This window comes from Oncorhynchus mykiss, chromosome 4 (genome assembly GCF_013265735.2).
Source record: "Oncorhynchus mykiss isolate Arlee chromosome 4, USDA_OmykA_1.1, whole genome shotgun sequence".
In the NCBI taxonomy this organism is placed as follows: Eukaryota; Metazoa; Chordata; class Actinopteri; order Salmoniformes; family Salmonidae; genus Oncorhynchus; species Oncorhynchus mykiss.
Genome location: NC_048568.1, coordinates 23,525,528 through 23,549,856, shown reverse-complemented (window position 1 = coordinate 23,549,856; position 24,329 = coordinate 23,525,528). Strand labels below are relative to the sequence as shown.

Genomic DNA, 24,329 nt, shown 5'->3' with positions numbered 1-24,329 from the left:
GTCTTACAATACAGTACAGCGTCACAGTTCAGCCATCCTACGTCAGCTTAAAATCAATTTCCGATGAGAAAGATTAGGAGTTTTTTCCTGTTAGGAACAGGAAATGTCACATGACAAAGTCAAAAGATTAGCATGGAAGTGAGAGAAAAAGTCATTGGGGTCACGTCTCCCTTTTACCAGTGGTGACGGTTGGGTTTCTTTTCCACATTGTGACCCATTGTACACACACACACACACACACACACACACACACACACACACACACACACACACACACACACACAGCTCTTTCTAACTCCATGTCTCCTGGCCTCACTTCACTCCATGCTGTCATTGCCATCTCTAAAGGGACAAAAGACAGTCAGGACGTTTTGAGAATACACAAATCCTTTCCCACCAATGGAAGCAGCCAGACGGGGTTCTAGAATGCAACCAGGGTCCAATGACAAAATGGAGGGAGCAGCAGAGCCATGGCTCTGGGGGGCAATGGGAGAAAGAGTCCATGTGGGCATCTCACGCTACCTCAGACCCCCCAGGGTGGGTGAGAGGGGGATCCAGAACATGCCTGGGCACAGAGGGGTGAGAGGGGGATCCAGGCCATGCCAGGGTACAGAGGGGTGAGAGAAGGATCCAGGCCATGCCAGGTTACAGAGGGGTGAGAGGGGGATCCAGGCCATGCCAGGGTACAGAGGTATCCAGGCCATGCCAGGATACAGAGGGGTGAGAGGGGGATCCAGGCCATGCCAGGGTACAGAGGGATCCAGGCCATGCCAGGGTACAGAGGGATCCAGGCCATGCCAGGGTACAGAGGGATCCAGGCCATGCCAGGGTACAGAGGGGTGAGAGAAGGATCCAGGCCATGCCAGGTTACAGAGGGGTGAGAGGGGGATCCAGGCCATGCCAGGGTACAGAGGGGTGAGAGGGGGATCCAGGCCATGCCAGGGTACAGAGGGATCCAGGCCATGCCAGGGTACAGAGGGGTGAGAGGGGGATCCAGGCCATGCCAGGGTACAGAGGGATCCAGGCCATGCCAGGGTACAGAGGGGTGAAAGAGGGATAACATCACGTTACCTCGTTTTCCCACTACTGTAGGTCAACAGGAGGAGAGAAGGAGCCCCTTAACCCTCATTCTGGTCCGTGTGTGTGTGCGTGTGTCGTTGGAATGTGAAACCAGTTGGACAGATGGGCGTACAGGACTACGAAAACAAGGTTCACCACATGAACAACCAATTAGAGCCACATCAGTGTTCCTCCCTACTACGTTATAACCATTACTTTAGAGAGCACTTTCATCTCTATCTATCAAAAACACTTAAGTTATCATTACCATTAGGCAGGTTTGTGTGTACTATAGGCCACAGTGTGCACACAGTAGAGACGCAGTACAGTAGCTGTCTAAACTTAGACTGAACCCAGACCTGCTGTCATGTCCTTCAGCAAGAGTGATTCCATGACAAGAATCAGACACACAAAGGTCCTTGAGAAGCACACAGGCAGAGACACACACTCCACATGACAGCGTGTGAGAGATGAGAGGGGCGAACGGGCGAAGACATACACATCTATAAATATCAGAGAGGGATAAGGGGAGGAATGTGACCGCTTTGGTGTGTGTGTGTGTGTGCGTGTGCGTGCGCGTGTGTGTGTGTGTGAGAGAGAGAGATAGTGGCGATCAGCAGGGCATCTGAATGTGTGTGTGTGTGTGTCTAGGCAGTCTTGTAGTGTGTGTGTGTCCTAAGCTTTCTGAAAAGGGAGGCCCTAACACTGCCTACACTCCAATTAACCTTCAATACGGTTTGACACACTTTCCATATTAAAATAGCCCACACAACTCCCTACTCAAAGACAAACCCTCTACATCCGTTTCTAACAAATGGCAGAAATTGGCTTATTATGTGGTAGACTTAAAGGAGCATTTTTGCATTGTAATTTCAGAAAACATCCATAATATATCTGGAGTCATAGTATAATTATTTTCTCACAAACAAAAATGATTTTGGACCAATGCACAATCACAATCTGAAAATGAAGACTTTTGATTTGACAACAAAGGCCATGCCAGCTTCTGTTATCAAGATGGGAAAACTGCACCCTCCCTCTATAACATGGGCTTCATTAAAAGGCCTGGTCATCTCCTAATCGAGCACACCGAACAATGGCAGACCGGCGCAAGCGGCCAATGTAGACATCGCTCTGTCATTTCCTGGTTGCTAAAATTCTACACGCCTCGCTCAATTTCAGTTTGTGTGAGAAAACATGCACTGAATAGTGTTGGGAATAATTGCACCATCTAAATCGATGCGAAATAACAATAACAACAAATATTGTTAATATTCACAAATATTGTTTATATTCAACCTAAGTGTTGTTCAAATTTCCCTAGCTCCCACGTGGGTGAGACATTCTACATGTAGCGCCTTGAATGAAATAGTTCTCCCTTAAATCACACTCAGAAGTCTCCATAAAAAAGTAGTCTACGGTTAAGAGGAGTCCATTTCCCACGCCATCTGTGGTGTCGTTGATCTAGCTAGATGCACGAGGAGAATGAATGGGAAAGATAGGCACTATTTAATTCCATCTAATTACATGGTGCCAATTTCAGCATAGCTCCAAAATAATTCCATGTTCATTAAGCAGATTCTTTTATCTTTACCCAACTTGGGCCTATAGACAACACATCATTGAATATAGCCCATGTGGGAATTAATCCAACAACTCTGGTATTGACAGCATCCTGTTCCATGCCTACTGAGCCATCAGAAGCGACAGACGTTGTTATTGTGTTGGTTGAAGTTCAGGCGTGGCAGTGACCTGTTTTTGAGGGCTGAAGTGCTAACAGGGATAAACTACTTGACTTTGCTTCAACCTAACTCTTGATTCACTCGGGTGTTTCCCTCCAGAAAGAGAGAAAGGCTGACCACTGACCATGCCACTACAATGAACTCTGACCCTCAGAAAAACTCAGGAGCATGTGTCCGCACGCACATACAAACACACATGCCCTTCCCTAAATGTCAAGCACCAAGCAGCTAGGGGCCCCTCTTGTTGCCATTCTATTGCCCCTGACGAGTAACATGATTCATTCCCCATGCAGAGATTCTGTACGCAGACCTGCACCCAGAGCAGGGGCTAGCTTTAGCATAGCAACAGTGGCTTTGTGTCTTTACAAAATCATTCTCGTAGCATAAATGCCTACCTCAGCACTAAATGACCCTAGACTTGCTTATTGAGAGCACAGACTATGCTCAACTTTATTCAGTCTATTATTTCAATAATAAGAACTGTCATAACGAGTCTATTTTAATATATGATCAAAGTGTGTGTATATGTATGTATGTATGTATGTATGTATGTGTGTGTGTGTGTGTGTGTGTGTGTGTGTGGGGGGGGGGGGGGGGTTATAGAACCTAAGGCAGGCATTTAAAACATGCCAGTGCTTCTCTTGGACACTAAAGCTCCCCTATGTAAGCACATTCCAGTCTTCTCTCTCACAGCTTGTCTGGAACTTCCTGGCTTCACTAACCTCTTAGTTGGTCTTAAACACCACCACAGGTAGACTGATGTAGGGCCAGGTGTTTTCCCATTAGGAGCGGCAAGTAGCTTTGACTAGTGTTTCCTAACTCCAGACCTCCAGTACCCCCAACAGCACACGTTGTTGATGTAGCTCTGGACAAGCTCAGCTGATTCACTGCAGGACCGGAGTTGGGAAACACTAGACTGAAGGATGGAAATGGAGAGGCTGGCCAGCAACTGGAGGTGTTGCCAGACCCGGTTGGAATCCCAGGTTCTATGGGAAAATCTGTTGGGGACTATAAGCCTCCACCCTGGGAGAATGAGGTTGGGTTATAATTATAAGCCTACACCCTGAGAGAATGAGGTTGGGTTATAACTATAAGCCTCTACCCTGGGAGAATGAGGTTGGGTTATAACTATAAGCCTCCACCCTGAGAGAATGAGGTTGTGTTATAACTATAAGCCTCCACCCTGGGAGAATGAGGTTGGGTTATAACTATAAGCCTCCACACTGAGAGAATGAGGTTGTGTTATAACTATAAGCCTCCACCCTGAGAGAATGAGGTTGGGTTATAACTATAAGCCTCCACCCTGAGAGAATGAGGTTGGGTTATAACTATAAGCCTCCACCCTGAGAGAATGAGGTTGTGTTATAACTATAAGCCTCCACCCTGGGAGAATGAGGTTGGGTTATAACTATAAGCCTCCACCCTGGGAGAATGAGGTTGGGTTATAACTATAAGCCTCCACACTGAGAGAATGAGGTTGGGTTATAACTATACGCCTCCACACTGAGAGAATGAGGTTGGGTTATAACTATAAGCCTCCACACTGGGAGAATGAGGTTGGGTTATAACTATAAGCCTCCACCCTGGGAGAATGAGGTTGTGTTATAACTATAAGCCTCCACCCTGGGAGAATGAGGTTGGGTTATAACTATAAGCCTCCACCCTGGGAGAATGAGGTTGTGTTATAACTATACGCCTCCACCCTGGGAGAATGAGGTTGGGTTATAACTATAAGCCTCCACCCTGGGAGAATGAGGTTGGGTTATAACTATAAGCCTCCACACTGGGAGAATGAGGTTGTGTTATAACTATAAGCCTCCACCCTGGGAGAATGAGGTTGTGTTATAACTATAAGCCTCCACCCTGGGAGAATGAGGTTGGGTTATAACTATAAGCCTCCACCCTGGGAGAATGAGGTTGTGTTATAACTATAAGCCTCCACCCTGAGAGAATGAGGTTGTGTTATAACTATAAGCCTCCACCCTGGGAGAATGAGGTTGGGTTATAACTATAAGCCTCCACCCTGGGAGAATGAGGTTGGGTTATAACTATAAGCCTCCACCCTGAGAGAATGAGGTTGTGTTATAACTATAAGCCTCCACCCTGGGAGAATGAGGTTGTGTAATAGTTTGGGCTACGAGGTGGTATTTAGTATCATGTGGTATCTGAGGTTTATTAAAACTGTCTCTCTGGTGTATTGCCTCAACCAGTGAGTAGAGTATGTGGCATCACAGGCTGTGTGAAGAGTTAATAAGGTGGGGTATCCGACAGAGGTTTAATTAAGCGGGCTTTCTGATAACAAGTTGAATCTGGTCTTTGGTATTAGGGAGTGAATATGCTATATGTCAAGTAGCAGACCTATACCAGCTGGAGCACTTGCCTTTCAGTATCATTATGATGACTGATTCCATCAAGGTCAGCATGTAACCTACTGTCTGTTTCTCATCATACATACTCTATATACTGTCTAACTCGTGTGTGGTGTGTGTGTGTTACACTGGGGTGCAGGACACAGCAGAGAATTTTGAGGGGAAGAACTAGGCTACAGTCATTCTACAGCTGTTGGTGAATAAGTCCTCCTCAAAAGGAACGTGGTCCATGATGTCTGGTGTTTTAGTAGATGAAGTCAGACAAAGAAAAGATTGTTAAACTGTACTTCCTCTTGACTAAGTTTTACACTGCTGGGAGGAAATTGAATTAGGATTCACCCGGGATTTTGGCATGGGATGTAGATTCAAACAAAAAGAGTTGTGTGCTGTGTAAAAGCCAGGAGGAAATTCATCAACCTGACAAGGAATGTTTCCTGAAGTGGTCAACTCTGTTTCCCCAACAAGCTGCTGAAGACATGTAAATTCATCCAAATATTTGCCTTTTGGTAAAATAATATAAATACAAAACAGGGATACAGTTCCCTGGCAGATTCTAAAACATTGACACACTACTAGTAGGCAAACAATAAGGTAGTTTGCTGTGATTAAAAAGTTAGTGTTTTAGCAGTTTGTTTACTCAGTGGATTTCCTACATATCGGTGCAGCAGGAGGGCAAGTATCTTTGCAATCGTGACGTAGCTGCCTGGCTGGCACAAGGCAGCAAAACATGCCAAAATGAAAGACAAGCATCAGCACGAAAAGGTACGAACATGTATGCATGCACTCACTCAGTACCTTAAAAGTCGCTCTGGATACGAGCATATGCTATCTAAAAAATAAATAATCGAAGATACAATTGTCAGCTTCAACATAAACCCCTACCCTCAAAATAAGATGGTGTGGGTTGTGGAGAGTCAACAATTAGGCTTATCAAAAAGGGAATTGATTTCACGTTCATCTTTGAGGACTAGAAACAGAAGGATTCGGCTTGTGTGAAGGTTATCGTTGCCGCTCCCGCCCCGAGGTCCAAATGTCGTTATGAAGCATGCTTTGAAGCCCCCACGCTACAGGCGCCCCAGCTCGCGCAGATGGTCAGTGCGTTGCTGGAAATCGATCACATATGACAGGACTCACGCCCGTAGAATAACCGTATTAGCATAACTTCAAACCTAACTCAAACACACGCCATGTGTTTACTCGACAGTGGCTCCTCTTGTTTTTACCAATACTATGTGACAATCTGTTATTAATTAATAATTCAAATATGAACAAACCCGTTAGCTATCTTCAAGTAGCTTACTGTGTTGAGTTTAAAGTAACACTTTCTCATGATTCATTAAAATACCTCGTTTTATTAATGGCTGCATTTTGTTACAAAACTATTATGATGATGCTGTACACACAGCATAAGGATACACGTATTACTTTTGAACAATTAACCTAACTACTCATATACAAAGACTGACCAACGATTTATAAACATCATTAGGACTGACTGGGGAGACAAAAAATCATTAATGCTTCAACAAAAATATGTAGTGTCAAATGCACGACAACCAAAAAAAACATCACAATCACACTTACGGATTTTGATTTTCTTGTGATCGAACTTGATGACAGCATTGTGTAAAGTTTCCAGGCGCACTTGAATCCTACAGGATCTTTGAAATACCATTCCAGCCTCCATCTCAATCCCCAGAAATATGTCGCTTGCATTTCGTGATAGGTCAGAAAGTTGGTGAAGTATGTTTATCATTGTATGAGAGCAAACCTCATCCAATGCTGTAAATAAAACAGGCTTCCGAAGTTTGCGTCCATCCACCACTATGAAATCCCCATCTTCTTCACCTAAAGTTTTGCCATCCCTCCTGGGCAACCGAGACAAATGCCGCGGCTCCACTATTCTTTGGTGGAACGGCATTTTTACGAATTCCAGGGAAGACAAAACAATAAAACTTCGGTCACAAGGTCTCTACATTAAACCTCAAGAAACAGATGCAATGCCGCTATTGTTTGTGAAGCTACATGATCCTGACATCCCGCCATATTTTTCAAAGATGCGAAATTCCGCTGTACGGAGACGTTGCTCCCAAAGTCTATTCAAATCCAACGAGAACCAGCATAGAAAAACAACTCGCGGAGCAAAGTAGGGGGAAAGTACGAGTAAAACACGGAAAAGTACAACCACCTGTGGCAACTGGAGTCTGAATTCTGTATCTGCAAGATGTGGAAGAAACGTTTACCTGCCTCCCCTGCTGCCAAGGCAGGACGGAAAATCCGGACTGGATTCCCTGTACAATGTGAAGTACAACAGTATTTATTTTCCACGGAAATGTGCATAGGTTTTTGCCCGTTTCAAATACGAATGTGAAGATAGACATTGAACACTATAAAAACCGTAAACATTCTCGGAACATTGTTTCACTCACATACTGTATGTCCAGGGCTATTGTAGGCAATATTCCTACCATTGCACAATCTGGTTTCCCTAGAAGGTTGGACCGCAAACTCAGATCCAACAATAATTCCAAGGCTATTGTTGATAAGAGTCATTCAGATTTGTCTGAGTCCACAGAAGAAGTAAAATATCTGGGCTGACTTTAGACAGGCAGCCCAATTCCGATATTTTTTTCCACTAATTGGTCTTTAAACCAATCATATCAGATTTCTTCATATCAGATTTTTTTCAGTGCAGATCTGATTGGTCAAAAGACCAATTAGTGAAAAAAAATATCATAATTGGGCTTCCTGAGTAAACGCAGCCTAAACTGAGGAGCGCAATGTCCAGTTGGCAGTTGGCAATCATTCCTATCACTATTTAAACTTGAGTTGTGTCCACCTCATCCGCCCCCTTGTGGTTTCAAGCAAACATAACAGCATAGTGAACCATCTTATTTTTGACTGGCACTATTGTAGATCAAGTTGCCATACTTGTTCATGGTATGTTGCCAAATGTCGACTTTAATTCTAAATCAACCAACAAACAATGTTCAATGCTATGTCTTCAACATCAACATGACTAATTGTGCAAAAGTTGCCAACCCAACAAGACAGGATTTCACAGGAGGCTTACTCTGCACTTCTCTTTCCTGGTGACATTTCTATCTATGTAGCAATTTCCTAGTTCAATATGGAAAGAATGCCTGAATGGCTCTAATGTTAGTCACTTCCCCTCCTGTATCCTCCCTACAGTAAAGGAGGTTTAGCTGGAATACAGAATGTGGATGACGCATCTGTCACCAGACCAGAAACATGCTCCAAGGCCAAACCCAATGAGCGCCATAAAATACCAATGTACTGGGTGACAATAACACAACTCCGGTGGCCTCGTTTATAACCAATGCGTAAATTTAATACAACATATCTGCGTGCGCCATTTCTGTAAAAAAAAACTGCGCAACCACAAAATACCCATGTTTACCATTATAAATCAGAGCTGTCGTTAAACTGCGCGAGTGAACGAGCATTATAACTCTGCCTGAAAAACGCTGATCATTCACCTTTTATGGTGACAATAACGCCCTTATTTGCTGTATACTTTGGAAGTATTGGAATTAGGGCAAGACAGTATCTAAAGGATGGTGAACTTGATCAAATATCTGTGGAGGTGTTGGGAAATTGTTCTTTTGCAGTGACATTTGCTGTATCTGACAGTTTCTGAAAGACAAAATCAATTGCAGATTGTCGTGGACCTGTAAACAGATCGATTGAATGCAATGTTTTCCATTCACTTTTTCCCGAACCTAAATATGCTGCACAATCTGAAATATTGTCTACTAATATATACATTTAAATCAGAAAATAAACAGAAATGGCATTGACAAAATTATTGGCACCCTAGACTTAATATTTGGTAGCAGTGTTTGGTCAAAATAACTGCAATCAAGTGCTTCCTATAGCCATTGATGAGCTTTCTGCACCTCTTTACTGGCATTTTGGCACACTCCTCTTATGCAAACTGCTCCAGTTCTCCTATTTTTGAAGGGTGCCTTCTCCCAACTGCCGTTCTCTGATCTCTCCCCAAGTTTTCAATGGGATTTGGATCTGGACTCACTGCTGGCTACTTCAGAACAGTCCAGCATTTTATCTTGAACCATTCCTGGGTGCTTTTTGAAGTGTGTTTGGGGTCATTGACCTGCTGCGGCAGCGTAGCCTAGTGGTTAGAGCGTTGGACTAGTAACCGGAAGGTTGCGAGTTCAAACCCCCGAGCTGACAAGGTACAAATCTGTCGTTCTGCCCCTGAACAGGCAGTTAACCCACTGTTCCCAGGCCGTCATTGAAAATAAGAATTTGTTCTTAACTGACTTGCCTGGTTAAATAAAGGTAAAATAAAAAAAATAAAAAAAGACCCATGACCATCGATGGAACAAGCTTTCCAACATTGCGCTCCTAAAATCAAATTTCAAAATCAAATGTATTTATATAGCCCTTCTTACATCAGCTGATATCTCAAAGTGCTGTACAGAAACCCAGCCTAAAACCCCAAACAGCAAGCAATGCAGGTGTAGAAGCACGGTGGCTAGGAGAAACTCCCTAGAAAGGCCTAAACCTAGGAAGAAACCTAGGGAGGAACCAGGCTATGAGGGGTGGCCAGTCCTCTTCTGGCTGTGCCGGGTGGAGATTATAACAGAACATGGCCAAGATGTTCAAATGTTCATAAATGACCAGCATGGTCAAATAATAATAATCACAGTAGTTGTCGAGGGTGCGACATGTCAGCACCTCAGGAGTAAATGTCAGTTGGCTTTTTATAGCCGATCATTGAGAGTATCTCTACCACTCCGGCGGTCTCTAGGGAGTTGAAAACAGCAGGTCTGGGAGAGGTAGCACGTCCGGGGAACAGGTCAGGGTTCCATAGCCGCAGGCAGAACAGTTGAAACTGGAGCAGCAACACAGCCAGGTGGACTGGGGACAGCAAGGAGTCATCATGCCAGGTAGTCCTGAGGCATGGTCCTAGGGCTCAGGTCCTCAGAGAGAACGAAAGAGAGAATTAGAGAGAGCATACTTAAATTCACACAGGACACCGGATAAGACAGGAGAAATACTCCAGATATAACAGACTGGCCCTAGCCCCCCAACACATAAACTACTGCAGCATAAATACTGGAGGCTGAGACAGGAGGGGTCAGGAGAGACTGTGTCCCCATCTGATGATTTCCCCAGACAGGGCCAAACAGGCAGGATATAACCCCACCCACTTTGCCAAAGCACAGCCCCCACACCACTAGAGGGGTATCTTCAACCACCAACTTACCATCCTGAGACAAGGCCGAGTATAGCCCGCAAATTGCAGTCAGGCTTTCTTTATGTCTCCCTCTCTGCAGTGGGGTCCTCCTGGGTCTCCTACCATATAACTGCCTTTCATTGAGTTGGCAACGGATGGTGCGAGTTGAAACGGTCGTACCTTCTGTCTGAAGGGCAGCTTGAATCTGTGTGGTAGTTGATCGTGGTGCTTTCTCCACCATTCCAACGATCCTTCGGTACAATCTTCCATCAAGTTCTCTCTTGGCCACGTCCAGTGCGGCTGGCTACAGCGGCTTGGGCCTCAAACTTCTTGATAACATTACGTACGGTGGAAACAGGAACATCAAGGTCTCTGGTGATGGACTTGTAGCCTTGAGATTGTCCATGCTTGGCTACAATCTTGTGTCTGACCTCCTCAGATAATCCTCTAGTTCTTTCTTCCTCCATGCTCATTGAAGTACACAGTGACACAAAACAGGAGAATGAATCCTTTTCTCTGTTCAAATGAGTGATGTTTATATTGCAGGCACCAACTCACCATAAGTGAGTTCAATTCCAAAGTAAAGAAGAATCACCTGCTTGAAATCTAATTATTTCTAACTACTTCTAGAAGGAGCCAATAATATTGCCTAGGCCGTTTTAGGATTTCTTTGTGGAATAAGCTAACATTTAGTCAGTTATTCCTATTTGTTTTGTTTAACTGCAAATCTAAGACATACATGTTTAATTTCAAGCAGGCTTTTAATTTCAACAGTTCTGGAAGAAATGGGGCATTTATTTGAAAAAAAAAGTGCAAGGGTGACAATATTGTTGGCCACAACTATGTATTTATGCATATAAATTAAGAAATGTCACATTACGTTATTTAGATGTAGCCTACAAATGTCAATGGAAAAGCTGAACCGTCTGTTCTACCATTAAACTGCACATAGAGCAAAAAAAACTTTTTAAAAGCCTGCTTGAAATAGCTCATCTATTTACTGTGAAGTGGGTCACTTAAATGAGAGATGGGATACCATTTTTCTGAACTTGTAGACTATTTTCTAAAGTAGCCTATGAAACCATCTCAGTCAGAAAAGGTGAGGATTTTATTCTGCAACGATCATGGAAATTAATTAGGAAATAATTCTAATTATTTTTGAATACAAAGATAACTTCACTCTTCTCACTGATAGCATGTTATTATATTTAGCTAGGCCTGCCTGTTCTTTTGTTTCATCCTGAATTCCCCATTTGCACAATACTACTTTTGCCTTGTTGCAATGCAAGACTTTGGGAGGGAGGATAAGCACATTCTCAACTCAAATTTAATTTTTATAAAATGACACATTTTGCATGAAAACTGGCACACATGTTTTGGGACAGAGTGTACACAACGTTTATAAAATGATCATTTCTAAAAGATTGCAAAAGAAACATCTGTAATGAGACTGATGAAGGTCTACTACATAATCTTAACACCTGGACTGTAACAAAAAGTAGAACAAAATGTACCTCTAAATTTAACATTTACATTGTAAAAATAAAATAAAAACACGTGAGAAGAAATTCAGGTAAGAGAGATGAGCATAAATGTAATCGAGGTTAAATATATGCCCAGATTCTTCAAACTCATACAGATCAATACAGAACATACAGTCAAAGCAATACAAACATGGATGAGCATTTTTCCACAGTTCATTGTCTTTCAGTTTACACTTGAGTTTGACTTTTTGGGGAAACAATATACATAATCTCATTCACCATACTACAGTGCATCACTTCTCAACCCATTGTGCCCCCCCCCCCACACACTTAAAATCCATTTATAATTATTTACATACAAGGCTTGAACAATCTGTATCATTAGGCTACTAGTTGGTGAGCAAAAGTACTTTAAACAAATGAACAAAACAACAAGGAGGAACATCCAACTAGGAGAGGGAGTCGTGATTAGAATCAGGCCTACCGATAAGCCCAAGTCTGACCCGTGTTGACTCATTTGAAAGGAGACTTGGTCATCCATCAGAAACCAAACAGTAGGATTCATCGAAAAGTCTTTCAAAAGAAGAACAACTCATCAACAAACCCTGGTGGCCATCTGACTTCAAGTGAAACACAAAGCATGCAGATGTAAGGTAGGTGAACAGTCTGAACAATACCAAATAATGCCAGCAAAATAAACTCAGAAATCATAAGAGTTAAACACTAAGCTCAGTCTGAGCTCAATAACTGATTACTCTCAACCAGAGACATGAACGACCAGAGAGCATTACTCTCAACCAGAGACATGAACGACCAGAGAGCTAGACGTGACCAGAGAGCATTACTCTCAACCAGAGACATGAACGACCAGAGAGCTAGACGTGACCAGAGAGCATTACTCTCAACCAGAGACATGAATGACCAGTTTATTAGCGATAGTTCAAAGCCATATTTGAGATGACAAATCTGAATCAATCCATCAAATGATGACATAAATGCAGCCAATATTGTGCTTGGCTGTGGACTTCTGAAAGATTAAATGCTATAGAGATGTAACAGTGAAATGACCAAAACAAAAGGCAAAAATCTTCTTGGATTGTTAGCGTATGTATGAGTCAAATCAAATTAGTGACAAACTCAACACACAATTGCCAATAGAGGACAGTGTCCAGTCTCCCGCTGAACAGACATGTGGTATGTCCCAATACTCTTTACTGGCTTGCTTTCCTTGCCCTCTTATAGGGATAGACCGACAGGTGAAAATGATAAGGATGGAAACCTGTCATGTCCTGAGACCAGCGGCCATAAAGAAAAGCAAGCATCTAAAGCGGGGTCCATTACATTCAGCCATGTGACCAGTTCTCCTTGAGCGGATAGTCGGGAGGCCGAACAATTATAATTTATACACTGCAAATTGACTGCAAGATTCAAAAACTGAATAATTTTAAACCTCGATTACATTGGCATATGTGATCGTATCCCTTTCTATTTCTGTGTGGGAATACTTGGGAACAGATCTCCTAAATTAAAAATCACTGAGCTGATTTCCTGTTGATTTTAGTCTTCTGTCCTACAGAGGGGACCAAATAAACTTAGGGGACCAAATAATTTATTTTTTTTTAAATCACCTGCAGGCCACCGATTTGGGAACCCTGATCTAAAGAGACATGTCTCCTGAAGCAGGGAGGCCACTGGAGATGAAATACACCCAAATATTATACAGACACAAAAATGATCCTACTCTACAAGAAAGGGCAAATAAATATTTATTAAATCCTTTTTAGACAATCACCTTTTTTCAGCATTCCATTTCGAGATGCCCAAATTTACAAGGCCTCAACCATACTTTCCAATGTACATGTCATATCCCCTCTTCCACCACCAATAACCCTTCCCCACTTCTCAATGATCCCTCGTTCAGTAGAATAGAACCCAATCTACCCCTAGCCCCGTCTCCCTATGTACTTGTGGAGATGTGTAAAGTTTGCACAGATAAGCCGTATTGCTTATGCCTATAATCCAACCCTCTCAGATCCCAGTAGGGTGTAGGTGGTAGGGGCTAGGCGTTCATGTGGATCTGGGTGTAGCTCTTTCCGCAGCAGTATTGCCACTACAGGAGCGATTGACTGTTCAGTTGAGTGTGTTACTCAGTGTTGGTGTATAAGGGACTCCTGCTATAGTACAAAGGCATGGTGCTGTAGTGTAGTGTGTCACTCTGTTTGGACTCTGTTTGTCCAGGACTTCTCTCATTGGACAAAACCCTGTATGAACTTCAGCTCTGTGTTGAAATATGTAAACTCCGGTTAAGAAGCGTCTCAGTCAGATAGAAGCACAGCCATAACAATGACATGACATGACAGAACATAGACTGTGGGTTAGATGACCTTTGTGCAGGGAAGACAGACATTAATACAGAGTCCTAGAGGTGGTCTCAGAGAGAAAAGACAGGTCGGCGAACAGACTACAGCGTTAACTTCCCCCCCAAACTCCAACGAGGTGTATACACACACACACACACACACACACACACCAAACAGATAGAAGTTCCCATCTCCAAACTGAGTCTGACATTTCTGTCACCCTCTGGTGGTCTTGTCCAGAACAGATCCTCTCACCCCCCTCCCCCTCTCTTAATGTACAGGCACACCCCACCCTCCCCCAGTCCATCTCCAGGCTTATCTGGTGTAGTAGACTCTGTAGTAGACGCTCTTGGACCTCCAGAGAGAGTAGGAGTTGTCGAACTTGAGCAGGTAGACTCCACGGCCGGGGTATTGGTGACTGCCAGCGTATACCTCCTCGTGACAGTCCCGCCGGTACACCGGCACTATCTCATCCACCTGGGGCTTCCCTGCCCCCTTCTTAAGCTTCACCCCCTCCCTGGGAGGCTCCCCTGAAGATGGAGGGAACACAGACCGTCAGGAAGGCTGTCTGTAGCTACTGAATATTCATCATGTCTGAGGTAGCATTCAAGATGTGTGAAAGGACCGTACACATCAACAGTAAGGAGGAAACATGCAAAAAGAACATAAGCCGTAACAAACAAGCAGGAATAACCCCATTAGGAAGGTGAGGACTAACTAAATTGTTATATTTAGCTAGGACAGTCATCTCAGTAGAAATGCATCCTGGGTCTCACTAAACAACACGTAACATCCTATTAAAACACAAGCAGCCTATCTAACAGTGCTCCACCTCACCTTCCTCATCCTCGTCTTCGTCGCTTGACTCGCTGACGTGCACGCTGACTGAGGCGTTGGTGGCATCAGTCCACTCGAAGAGGACCCCGAAGCCGATGTCGTAGTGGTCCGTGGCGAACTCCCAGAAAAGGTAGGAGCCCTCCTCGTGGGTGGGCACACGCACCGTCACCACCTCACCACGCCCCACCGTGATCACACTGTCCACGTCCTGTCGGATCTTCTCCTTGAAGTCCTTGATCTGGGGCCGCGTCCACATGGAGGGAGCCGCGATGACCGGGGAAGAGTCTGCTGGACGGAGAAGGGAAAGTGGGGGGAGGAAGGTATCAGAGGGGTGTGTAAATATAACAGGCAGATTGGGCACCACGTACATACATTTCTCAGGTAGAAATTTTCAGAAAAAGACTAATCTGATTCAGTGAGGATAAAAACATATATAGTTTTAAAATCCTGCTTTTGAGTACTTTCAAATAAAACTTCCTTTCTCAATTAGAGTGGCATCTTAAGAAACTCGATGAGGCAGTAATGGCTTTCAGGCAACACTGGCATACTGTCTCCTTGTTCTATCCCGCATGAACAGAATAGAAAGAGATACTCTGCTGTTACAGATTAATGCATTCCATGGCTTGATTCCAAACCAGAAATTGGCCTCCTCTGTCCTTGAGAACTCCCTCATCAGAGACCTGAAAGAACTGTATCAATGAGAGCACAATGGGCAGGAACTCCTCTTAGCCAATCGGAGGGTTAGAGTGGAGTCATTCACCTATCCCTTACAACTATGCATCCCTTTCTGACGCCCAAGGACAGAGTGTAAGGTATCACACATTTACAGGTTGGAATGCAGCTATACCGGTTGGAATGCAACTATACCGGTTGGTCTGTGGGGTGTGAGTGCTATGCAAGGACAACACCAGGAAGGTCCAACCACACCTCACCCCTATCCACACTGCACCAAAATGTGGCTCCGCATCAGCCTTTACAGCCATCTGAAGAACCACAAATAGAAAAACACATTGAGGACAATCATACTCGACTCGGGTGATCCCTGATGATACCTGGCCGGTGTGTGTGCACGTGTGTGTTGGTACCTGGTCGATGCGTGCGTGTACCCATGGGTCCATTCTCAGTGGCCTCGTCGGCAGGCTCGAGGGGTTCTGGCTCTTTGTCCATGCTCTCAGAGTGGGAGTCCGACTGGCCGTTGAGCATGGGGACCTCCTCTCTAGCCGGGGGCACTGCAGCTACAGGCTCAGTTGTGACCTCCAGGGTAGCCTGCACCACCGCATCCTCCTGCTGCTTCTGTAAGGCTGCCTGGAGGGGAAGGATGACGGTCAATGACTTGGAAGACAACATGATTAATACATTTCTGTATAATCGCCACATTGTATTCTCCTCATGAAAATAAAAAGGTACGCCCTGGTTGACATCTCTAATGAGAGACGTAAAGGAGCAACAACTTAATGAACACTTAAAATGGCTTAGTACTGCTTATTACCTTGTATCTGAAAAAGATGTGTTGAGGTGTGGAGTACATAGGACATTGTGGGAGGGTGTACCTGTTGCTGAGCCAGCTGGACTTGGTAGAGCTGCTGCATGTACTGTTGGTAGTGTTGTTCCTGCAGCTGGCGTATGAGACCCAGCTGCTGCTCAGGGCTCTCTGGATACTGTTGGGCAGCATACTGCTGAAACTGCACCGCTGTCTGGGCATTCAATGCTGCCATGATCTGCTGTCTGCAGACAGTGAGGGGGAGGATGGAGGAGACCATCAATGCAGCACCATTCAACGAATACTGGGATACCATAAAAAGCTTCCTACACACACACTAGATAGAGGTTAAGCTGAAGCTAGAGATCTAGATCATGAGACTTATCACACACAGTACTCACTTATGCTGCTCCACCCGTAGCCTCTCCTCATCCAACTGTCTCCTTTCCTCCTCCTCCCTCTTCAGCCTCTCCTCCTCCTCCAGCCTCTGCCTCTCCTCCTCCTGTCTCTGTCGTTCCCGCTCTTCATCCTCCCGGCGCTGTCGTTCCTCCTCCTCCCTCCTGAGGTGAGATGGAAGGAAAGAGACAAAAACAAGACAAACTTGAGAATTCCCTAAATCCTAAACTAGGGGAAAGTTCCCATGTTGCTCTTATGGGCAGAAATGTCTGTCTGTTTGTCCTCCTGGGCATCTTACCGTTTCCTTTCCTGCTCCTTCTTCTCTATTTGGTGGGAGGTGACGTAAGGAGCGAATAAATTACAGCATTTGTTCAACAGCTTGACAAACTCCACCATGGCCTCCTCCTTCTCCATGTTACCCAGAGCAGCCCACTCTTTCCTACAGAAGGAAGAGAGGTGGCGGCAATAGGACAATGACTTAGGACAAATAACAAGAACAAAAGTTAAGTCCAAGGTTTTCTTACGTGGTCTGCAGTAAGGGGTAAAGAGTTCAACCACTGAGCGTCAGCATGGGCCATCAATTGGTGCACATTTAAGGTAGAGGCAGTAGATAAGTGTGTGTTGAGCTGTGAAAAACCTTGATAAACTGTTGGGAGGAAAAGCTCTGTTCCACAATCTGTTCCCTCATATTTCCTGTTTACTGGAACACAGCAGCAGCACTAGGGCTGGAGCTGCTGCTGGAGTTCAAAGGTCATATACACACACACACAATGGGGAGGGGCGGGGGTTGGGGGTTACCTGCGGTCATTGCCCAGGACGTCAAAGAAGCCCACCTCTGGAGAGGCGTCGAGGTTGTATGGCCCCAGTAACACCTGCTTGTGGAGGGCCACCAGACGAAGCTTCTCCTCATAGGTGGGGTGAAAGGCCTTCCCATCCTTATCTGAGAACAAACTAATAGTCTAGATTCCATACTGCAATACACTAGCAAGGCAAATACGTCATCTGTTGATCATTTAACCAATTATTCATTGCTAGACACTTAGGCTTATATTGAAAATGGCAATCTATAAAATGGATCATTAAAAATGAATGTTCTGTTTTGTTTTCCTCGTTCCAGAATAGATTGTTGCTTGGTGTGTTGCTGGCGAATGATGACTGACATAAATGTCCCTTTTATTGTGTACAGTCAGCGAAGGAGCTACTTAGCCATGTCTGGGCTTGGTCATAAAGCATGTTTTTCTCCCTTCTCAGCCCCTTATATTGCAAATGCATGGAGAAATCAACAATGCATGCAATGCACAACTTCACTGAAGAACAGGAGGAGTCCCATTTTAGAACCAGTTTGCACAATGCCCAGTCACCTGGAGGGCTCTCACAATAATCCAGCCGTAAAAATGGATTATATGTTTGAAGTGGTGGATGCAAAAATGTTTACTTAGCGAACACACCCATGTGTGAGAAATAAACTACTCCTTCAATGTTTCCTTATTCTTTCTCTCCCCTCTACATATCTAGGCTGCATTTCATTCCAGAAATGTATCCCATCCTCTCTGGCATTGTTCACTCCACAAGCGTAGATCTGAGATGATTGAGTAGGTGTGTACCTTGTCACCTTGTTTCAGCCACACTTCTTTTAGCTATTCAGTCCTGTCAGGGGAGCAGTGAATCAGGGCAGAATGCATTCATGTGTGCTTTAAAAATGTCAAGTTATTGTTGCTCTATAGAAGGTGTAGATCTGAAGTGATGGTGATAGCATTTGCACAGACTCATTTCCAAGCTAATCCATTGGCTGTGAAATGCGTGTGTAGTCTGCATTCAATGGCCCATTAAAGGAAACCTAAGCACTTTATTTTGATGGAGCCAAGTGCAGTTAATGCATGAGAATTCTGAAGATTGGAAGGCAGTCATCCTACAATTAAGCAGTACAAGTAAGTAAACTGCTTGCAAGCTGTCTACTTTAGCCGATGCCTGAATGACTAGCCTTGTCTGCTTAGTTCAGTAATCAATAATTCAAGATCTCAGAAATGACAGGTGTCAACATGTGTGTATGCTGATCGCAATGTTTATTTAGTATGAATCACTAGCATTATGTAGTATTTTGACGTCGACAAATCTGTGTCTATGAGCTGTATGCAAATCTGACTCCCTGCCCGTAGCGAGAATATATGTATTAATAACAGGGTGTGTGCCACATACCAGTCAAACTAGCTAGTTACTGGGTTGTCATTCACTAGAGTAACGTTAAACTGGCAGTTAGTAGCTACGTGGAGGAACCACATGATCACATCGACACATGACATGTCAAGTTAAATGTCGCCTCATCTAAACTAGATATAGCTACGCCGTTATTCTTTCGATGTCTGAATAACTATTCTGTCAACGAGAGACAACCTGAAAGAACATCCAGCAATCATGCAGATACATTATTCGGAGATTCTGTTGAAAAATCTTCAAGTTGCTGTGGCATTTTGACAGCTAGCAAGGCATCATAGTTAAGCAAGTGGCTAGCTTGCTAACATTAGCTAGTTAGCTAATGTACAGCACACACAAAAATAAACTGGGATGAAACAGCTAGCTAGCCACATCATGTAATGCCAAATCACAATGTAAATTCCATTACACTGTTAGCATCAAATACGAATAAATACAAAATACCTTTGAAGAATTTCAATGCTAGTCCGTATAGCTCCAGCAAACCAAAGCCCCATTTCCTCTCTATCGTGGTTTTGGCAGACTCGCCTTCCTGCCCATCGTCGGTGGCTTCGGCGGTGCTCTGGTCCTCGGTCTCCTGCTCCGCGGGCACGGGGTCCGGTTCAAAGACTTGCTCCTGCTCGCCCTCGGGATCCGGGCTGAGGGTGAGGCCATCGATTGAGACTTCGAGCCGGCTAGAACTGCCATTGTTGAGGTCGCCGCTCTGAACCTCTGTCGCCATCATGCAGAATATGAGCTGCCTGAAGCAGCCACGTACTTACTTCCGATTTAATTTAGCGGAAGTTCCGGGAGATTCTGGGTCGTCACTAGTTACCACAGACACAAAGTTATAAACCCCGCCCATTTCTTCAATTTCTCTTCTTAAAATGTGATTTTAAACATAACCCTAAAATTAACCACACTGCTAACCTTATGCCTTACCTTAAAGTAAGACCAAAAAGCTAATTTTTGTTTTCAGGAATGTTTACTATATAGCCATTTTTTACTTTGTGGCTGTGGTAAATGGTGGAAAGAGATTCTCCCTTACGAAATAAATATTGCAGAAAGAGTAACTGCAATATGCTGCAAATATTTGGACGGGGGATTCGTAGGACTGGAAGTGTGTGTTTGCAGTTTTATATATATATGTATATATATATATATATATATATATATATGCAATCTTTTTTGTAAGGGCTTTTAGAAGATTTCTACCTGGGAACCTTGGGGCTATGAATTCGATTTCCCGCAACCAGACCTCCCAAATGTCCATCTCCATTCAAACTGGAAAGCGTAAACGACACAACACACACTTCCAGTCCTACGAATCCCCCGCCCCCCTACCCCAAAAGCAATAGGTATCCAAATGAACCCCATTCAAGAATTTTTGGATAAAATTACATTAACTGTCCTCTTTTGGTTGTACTGTTTTAGATCAAGAATTGCAGTGGCTACGAATCCTACCATCCTATGTCATCACCCACAGGTTACAGGCCTAAATAGAATAGACAACAGAACATCAAGATGCATGACATTTCCTTGTAAATCTCTGTGGTCCATTTCCCAGTCTGTCTGATGACAGGGTGTTAATGGGTCTATCAACAAAGGCTGCCTCCTATCACAGCTCAGCTGATCACTGCCTTGAGCATGATGCTCTGACCAGCCAGCCGCTCTCTGCTGTTTGATGTTTGAAAGAAAAAATAGTTAATCAACTTTCTCCAGCCTTTAATCTAATTTAACAGATCTTATCAGCAGTAGGGTCAGTGTCAGTCTTTGACTATGCTAGACATACAGTCAACAAGAATGAACACAATTGTTAAATCTCCCTTCATGGTCCTCCTTTTTTTTCATTACGAAACACTTTCACAACCTAATTAATGTATGACAGTTAGGTCTGTTGTGAATAGTTAGCCTACATACGGCTGTGTGGTCTACATCTGCATCAAAAGCAGACAAAGTATTCTAGCCTTGGGGTGTCTGACTCTTGCATGATGCAGAACACCAATTTTGTAATTTTTGGGTATCTGAAATTTGAATTATTCAAAGATTTGCAAGCAAAAGAAACATGATCTGAGACGTTTTGAAACATCTGAGATATGTCCCTCACGAAGACTTTAGGTTATGCACAAGAAGAAGCCTGAGAACATTGACCCAGGCCATTACACAAGATCAGGAACCTCAACAGCCCAATGTAACACTCTAGAGGCTCACAGACAGACAGTAACCAAATGGAGTTGGAACCCTCAGACAAAGCCTGGCTTGTGAAGTGCTGCAATATATAGGACTCGATCACAAGCACATTTGAATCCAATGTCAAATCAATGTCTTGTCTGGGGGCCCAAGTGAAATGGATCGATAAATATTTTTCAGAATTCATGCATAATTATTTCAGATTTAGGGTAACTGCATTTGTAACAAAGTTGTTAAATACATTCAATCATCTATTTCTGTACTGGTACACATACATGGATGAGTGTGAGTTTGATGTTGACCTCTTGACTTGACCTCCTATTGCCCATGTGGAGGCAGGCCATTCACCTCAAACATACCCTCATGACCACCTTTGATCTGGGTTTGTGTATTGACATGCTCTTTGTTGATAGAGGTATGATTCGTCATGATCATTCACAAGACCCACTGGGTCAACTGAAAGTAGGCCTACACATTTTACTATAGTGTATATTTCCATGTAGGTCTGGTTTGAAACTGCCTCCATCACCATATCTCAATCTCTTCATTCAAAGACTCAATCATGGACATTCTTTGCGTGATGTATTGTCTCTACCTTTTTGCCCTTTGTGCTGTTGTCTGTGCTCAATAATGTTTGTACCCTGTTTTGTGCTGCTACCATGTTGTCTTGTTGCTACCATTCTGTGTTGTCATGTGTTGCTGCCATGCTGTTGTCTTATAGGTCTCTCTTTATGTAGTGTTGTGTTGTCTCTCTTGTCATGTGTGTATTGTCCTATATATATTTTTTTCATCCCAGCCACCCCCCCCCCCCCCCCCCCCCCCCTCTTGGTAGGCCATCATTGTAAATAACAATGTGTTCTTAATTAACTGACTTGCAGAGATATAGGTTAAATAAAACATTTATTAACCTATATAAGATTAAATAAATAGGCTAAACAACAACATTTTAAAAGTGAACAAATGTTTGCAGCTACCGTTAAAATGGAATCATTGCTGAATATAGAGGTATGGACCCATAATTATGGGCGGCAGGCAGCCTAGTGGTTAGATCGTTGTACTAACTAGTAAACGGATGGTTGCAAGATCGAATCCCAGAGCTGACGAGGTAAAATTCTGTCGTTCTGCACCTGAACAAGGCAGTTAATCCACTGTTCCTAGGCCGTCATTGAAAATAAGAATTTGTTCTTAACTGACTTGCCTAGTTAAATGAAGGTAAAAAATATTTCTGTAATTCTCAGCATGGTGGAAGCCTTTCACATCCTCTCTTTGAAGACTACTGCTTCAGAAGGGGACCACCATTTCTTCAAAAAGCATATAAATGCTTTCTCAAGTTGTGTATTGGACATGTAGACCTTTTCAAGCGACCTTGTGCACACTACCGTTCAGGGTGTCGCAGATTCACACCTTTCTCCAGCCATCAGACGCGCTAGGAACAATGTTCGTCTCCAGTGCCAGCCGCCGCTAACTGCCCTCGTAGTTCACACATTCCGACGTCACCTTTGATCACAAGGAGATGAGGGCGGATATAAAACCGGGGATCAGGCGGTTGTGGTCAGTCAGATTCTGGGAATAGACTAGAGTAGTAATATGTCAGCCGTCCACGGAAAACTGAGGGTAGGAGACCTAACTCAATTCCCGATGTACCCCGAAGGACACATGGAGAGGAATAGCATGCTGCATTCAGGTTGGTTACAGTGTAATTACGCACAGGTTAAGCGCAATCTCTCTGTAAATCTTACTGTCTACCTTCGTTACATTTTACATTCATTGCATCGCTCTTGTTTTTGACAGATTATGGTGCTGCGGATAGGGCAAACTACTTCAACTCCCCAAACGCCACTTTACAGAGAGCCGACAGTATGACCCATCGAAGGAAGAGAACCAACTTCACCCAGCAGCAGATTGGGGTGCTGGAGAAAGTATACTCCGACACCAAATACCCTGACATATTCCTTCGTGAGAGACTTGAGGCTCTCACCGGCCTACCAGAGTCCAGAATTCAGGTAAGGCACCAGATTTACAAGTTGTTTCCATGATAAATCTTGGCAAACTGCCATGGGCAAAATGTTCTAGGCCTACCCACAAAAAAATAACTTGAAATGCGAAGAAAACGTTAAAGGACGTTATCTCCCACAGGTGTGGTTCCAGAACCGACGCGCAAAATCCCGTCGCCTGGAAGGGTCGTCCATGTCTATGAAGCTCAATGGTGTTGCCGCCAGCGCCCGCGTGACCCCGTTCGCGCAACTCCATCACCGAATGCCCAACTTCAGACCACCACTCCACAGCCGGACGGAAGAAACGCAAGCCAAGACTACACTACCCACGAAAACTGGTAACTACGAACACTCAACTATCCCGTATGTTGACGATGCATCCATAAATGGGAATACAAGAAAAATTGAGCAAATTGAACGAGATGAGTTGAGCGTTGCGGTTCCGTGCAACAACGTTCATCCGTATCACAAGGGAAATGGACTTTACATTAAGTCCCAGAGCAACATAAGCGGTAGTGAAGGTACAAAACATGTCCTGGTTGAATATGACAACTTTCCCCCAAACAAGACCATAGGTCCCGAAATGAAAGTTGTTATCCCTCCTATTCCTTCACAGAACAACTTAGGCAGGTCCTCTCCAAAGCATATCGCATGCCAGGTACAGCATCCTCAGGTTAAGACCAGACCTGATAACTTTGGCCACTTCTCTCCCATTCGTGCTAGCAAGGCTCAAGAGTTTTCTGATTCGGATTCAGAGTGGGAAAACGGTGCCATGTCTGGCTTTGGTGACTTCATGTGAATTTTCTGTCAATGTGAAATTGACTGATGGGTTCATCACTTCAAAATGAACGGATGTAAGTTTGTTATAAAGATACTTATTTATTGTATATTATTTTGATTGTCTTCGTTTTCAAACAGGCTACCAAATAAAATATTATATTTAATCTATCCCCGCTGTGTCATTTTTCCCCCCACTGATCCGTATCAATTGTCACAAAATCATG

At 43.9% G+C, this 24,329-nt stretch overlaps 3 protein-coding genes across 4 annotated transcripts in view; 1 reads left to right on the top strand and 2 right to left on the bottom strand.

Annotated features, from left to right (window-relative positions):
* Positions 1-7,408, bottom strand: part of nhsl1b (NHS-like 1b) — a 177,218-nt gene extending 169,810 nt beyond the window's left edge. Inside the window, exon 1 of the mRNA XM_036975961.1 lies at positions 6,755-7,408. Within this exon, the coding sequence (XP_036831856.1) occupies positions 6,755-7,091 (337 nt within the window). The 5' untranslated portion in view covers positions 7,092-7,408. The remainder of the gene's footprint in view (positions 1-6,754) is intronic.
* Positions 7,409-11,703: 4,295 nt separating this feature from the next.
* On the bottom strand, positions 11,704-19,945 carry LOC110522421 (Golgi resident protein GCP60). Of its 2 annotated transcripts, none has more exons than XM_021600797.2 (8): positions 19,607-19,945; positions 17,750-17,891; positions 17,250-17,390; positions 16,957-17,115; positions 16,626-16,800; positions 16,161-16,380; positions 15,076-15,363; positions 11,704-14,768 (listed from the first exon to the last, which is right to left on the bottom strand). In XM_021600797.2, the coding sequence occupies exons 1-8, from the start codon at positions 19,884-19,886 to the stop codon at positions 14,554-14,556; spliced, it is 1,620 nt and encodes a 539-aa protein (XP_021456472.1). In that variant the 5' UTR covers positions 19,887-19,945; the 3' UTR covers positions 11,704-14,553. The 2 variants fall into 2 exon arrangements, with proteins under 2 accessions (XP_021456472.1, XP_021456473.1); XM_021600798.2 differs by having other exon boundaries at positions 15,076-15,360.
* A 2,540-nt stretch (positions 19,946-22,485) lies between these two features.
* mixl1 (Mix paired-like homeobox) lies at positions 22,486-24,224 on the top strand. The gene is made up of 3 exons (XM_021600802.2): positions 22,486-23,015; positions 23,123-23,334; positions 23,468-24,224. The coding sequence occupies exons 1-3, from the start codon at positions 22,919-22,921 to the stop codon at positions 24,122-24,124; spliced, it is 966 nt and encodes a 321-aa protein (XP_021456477.2). The 5' UTR covers positions 22,486-22,918; the 3' UTR covers positions 24,125-24,224.
* Positions 24,225-24,329: the final 105 nt, after the last annotated feature.

Bases quoted from the DNA above. Each gene is read 5' to 3' on its own strand.
- LOC110522421 (XM_021600797.2), bottom strand. From the start codon at position 19,886: ATGATGGCGACAGAGGTTCAGAGCGGCGACCTCAACAATGGCAGTTCT. The intron at 16,381-16,625 runs GTACACCCTCCC...CTTCCCCTCCAG, and splicing joins TCCAGCTGGCTCAGCAACAG to GCAGCCTTACAGAAGCAGCA. The intron at 14,769-15,075 runs GTGAGGTGGAGC...CTCCATCTTCAG, and splicing joins CGAAGACGAGGATGAGGAAG to GGGAGCCTCCCAGGGAGGGG.
- mixl1 (XM_021600802.2), top strand. From the start codon at position 22,919: ATGTCAGCCGTCCACGGAAAACTGAGGGTAGGAGACCTAACTCAATTC. The intron at 23,016-23,122 runs GTTGGTTACAGT...TGTTTTTGACAG, and splicing joins GAATAGCATGCTGCATTCAG to ATTATGGTGCTGCGGATAGG. The intron at 23,335-23,467 runs GTAAGGCACCAG...TATCTCCCACAG, and splicing joins TACCAGAGTCCAGAATTCAG to GTGTGGTTCCAGAACCGACG.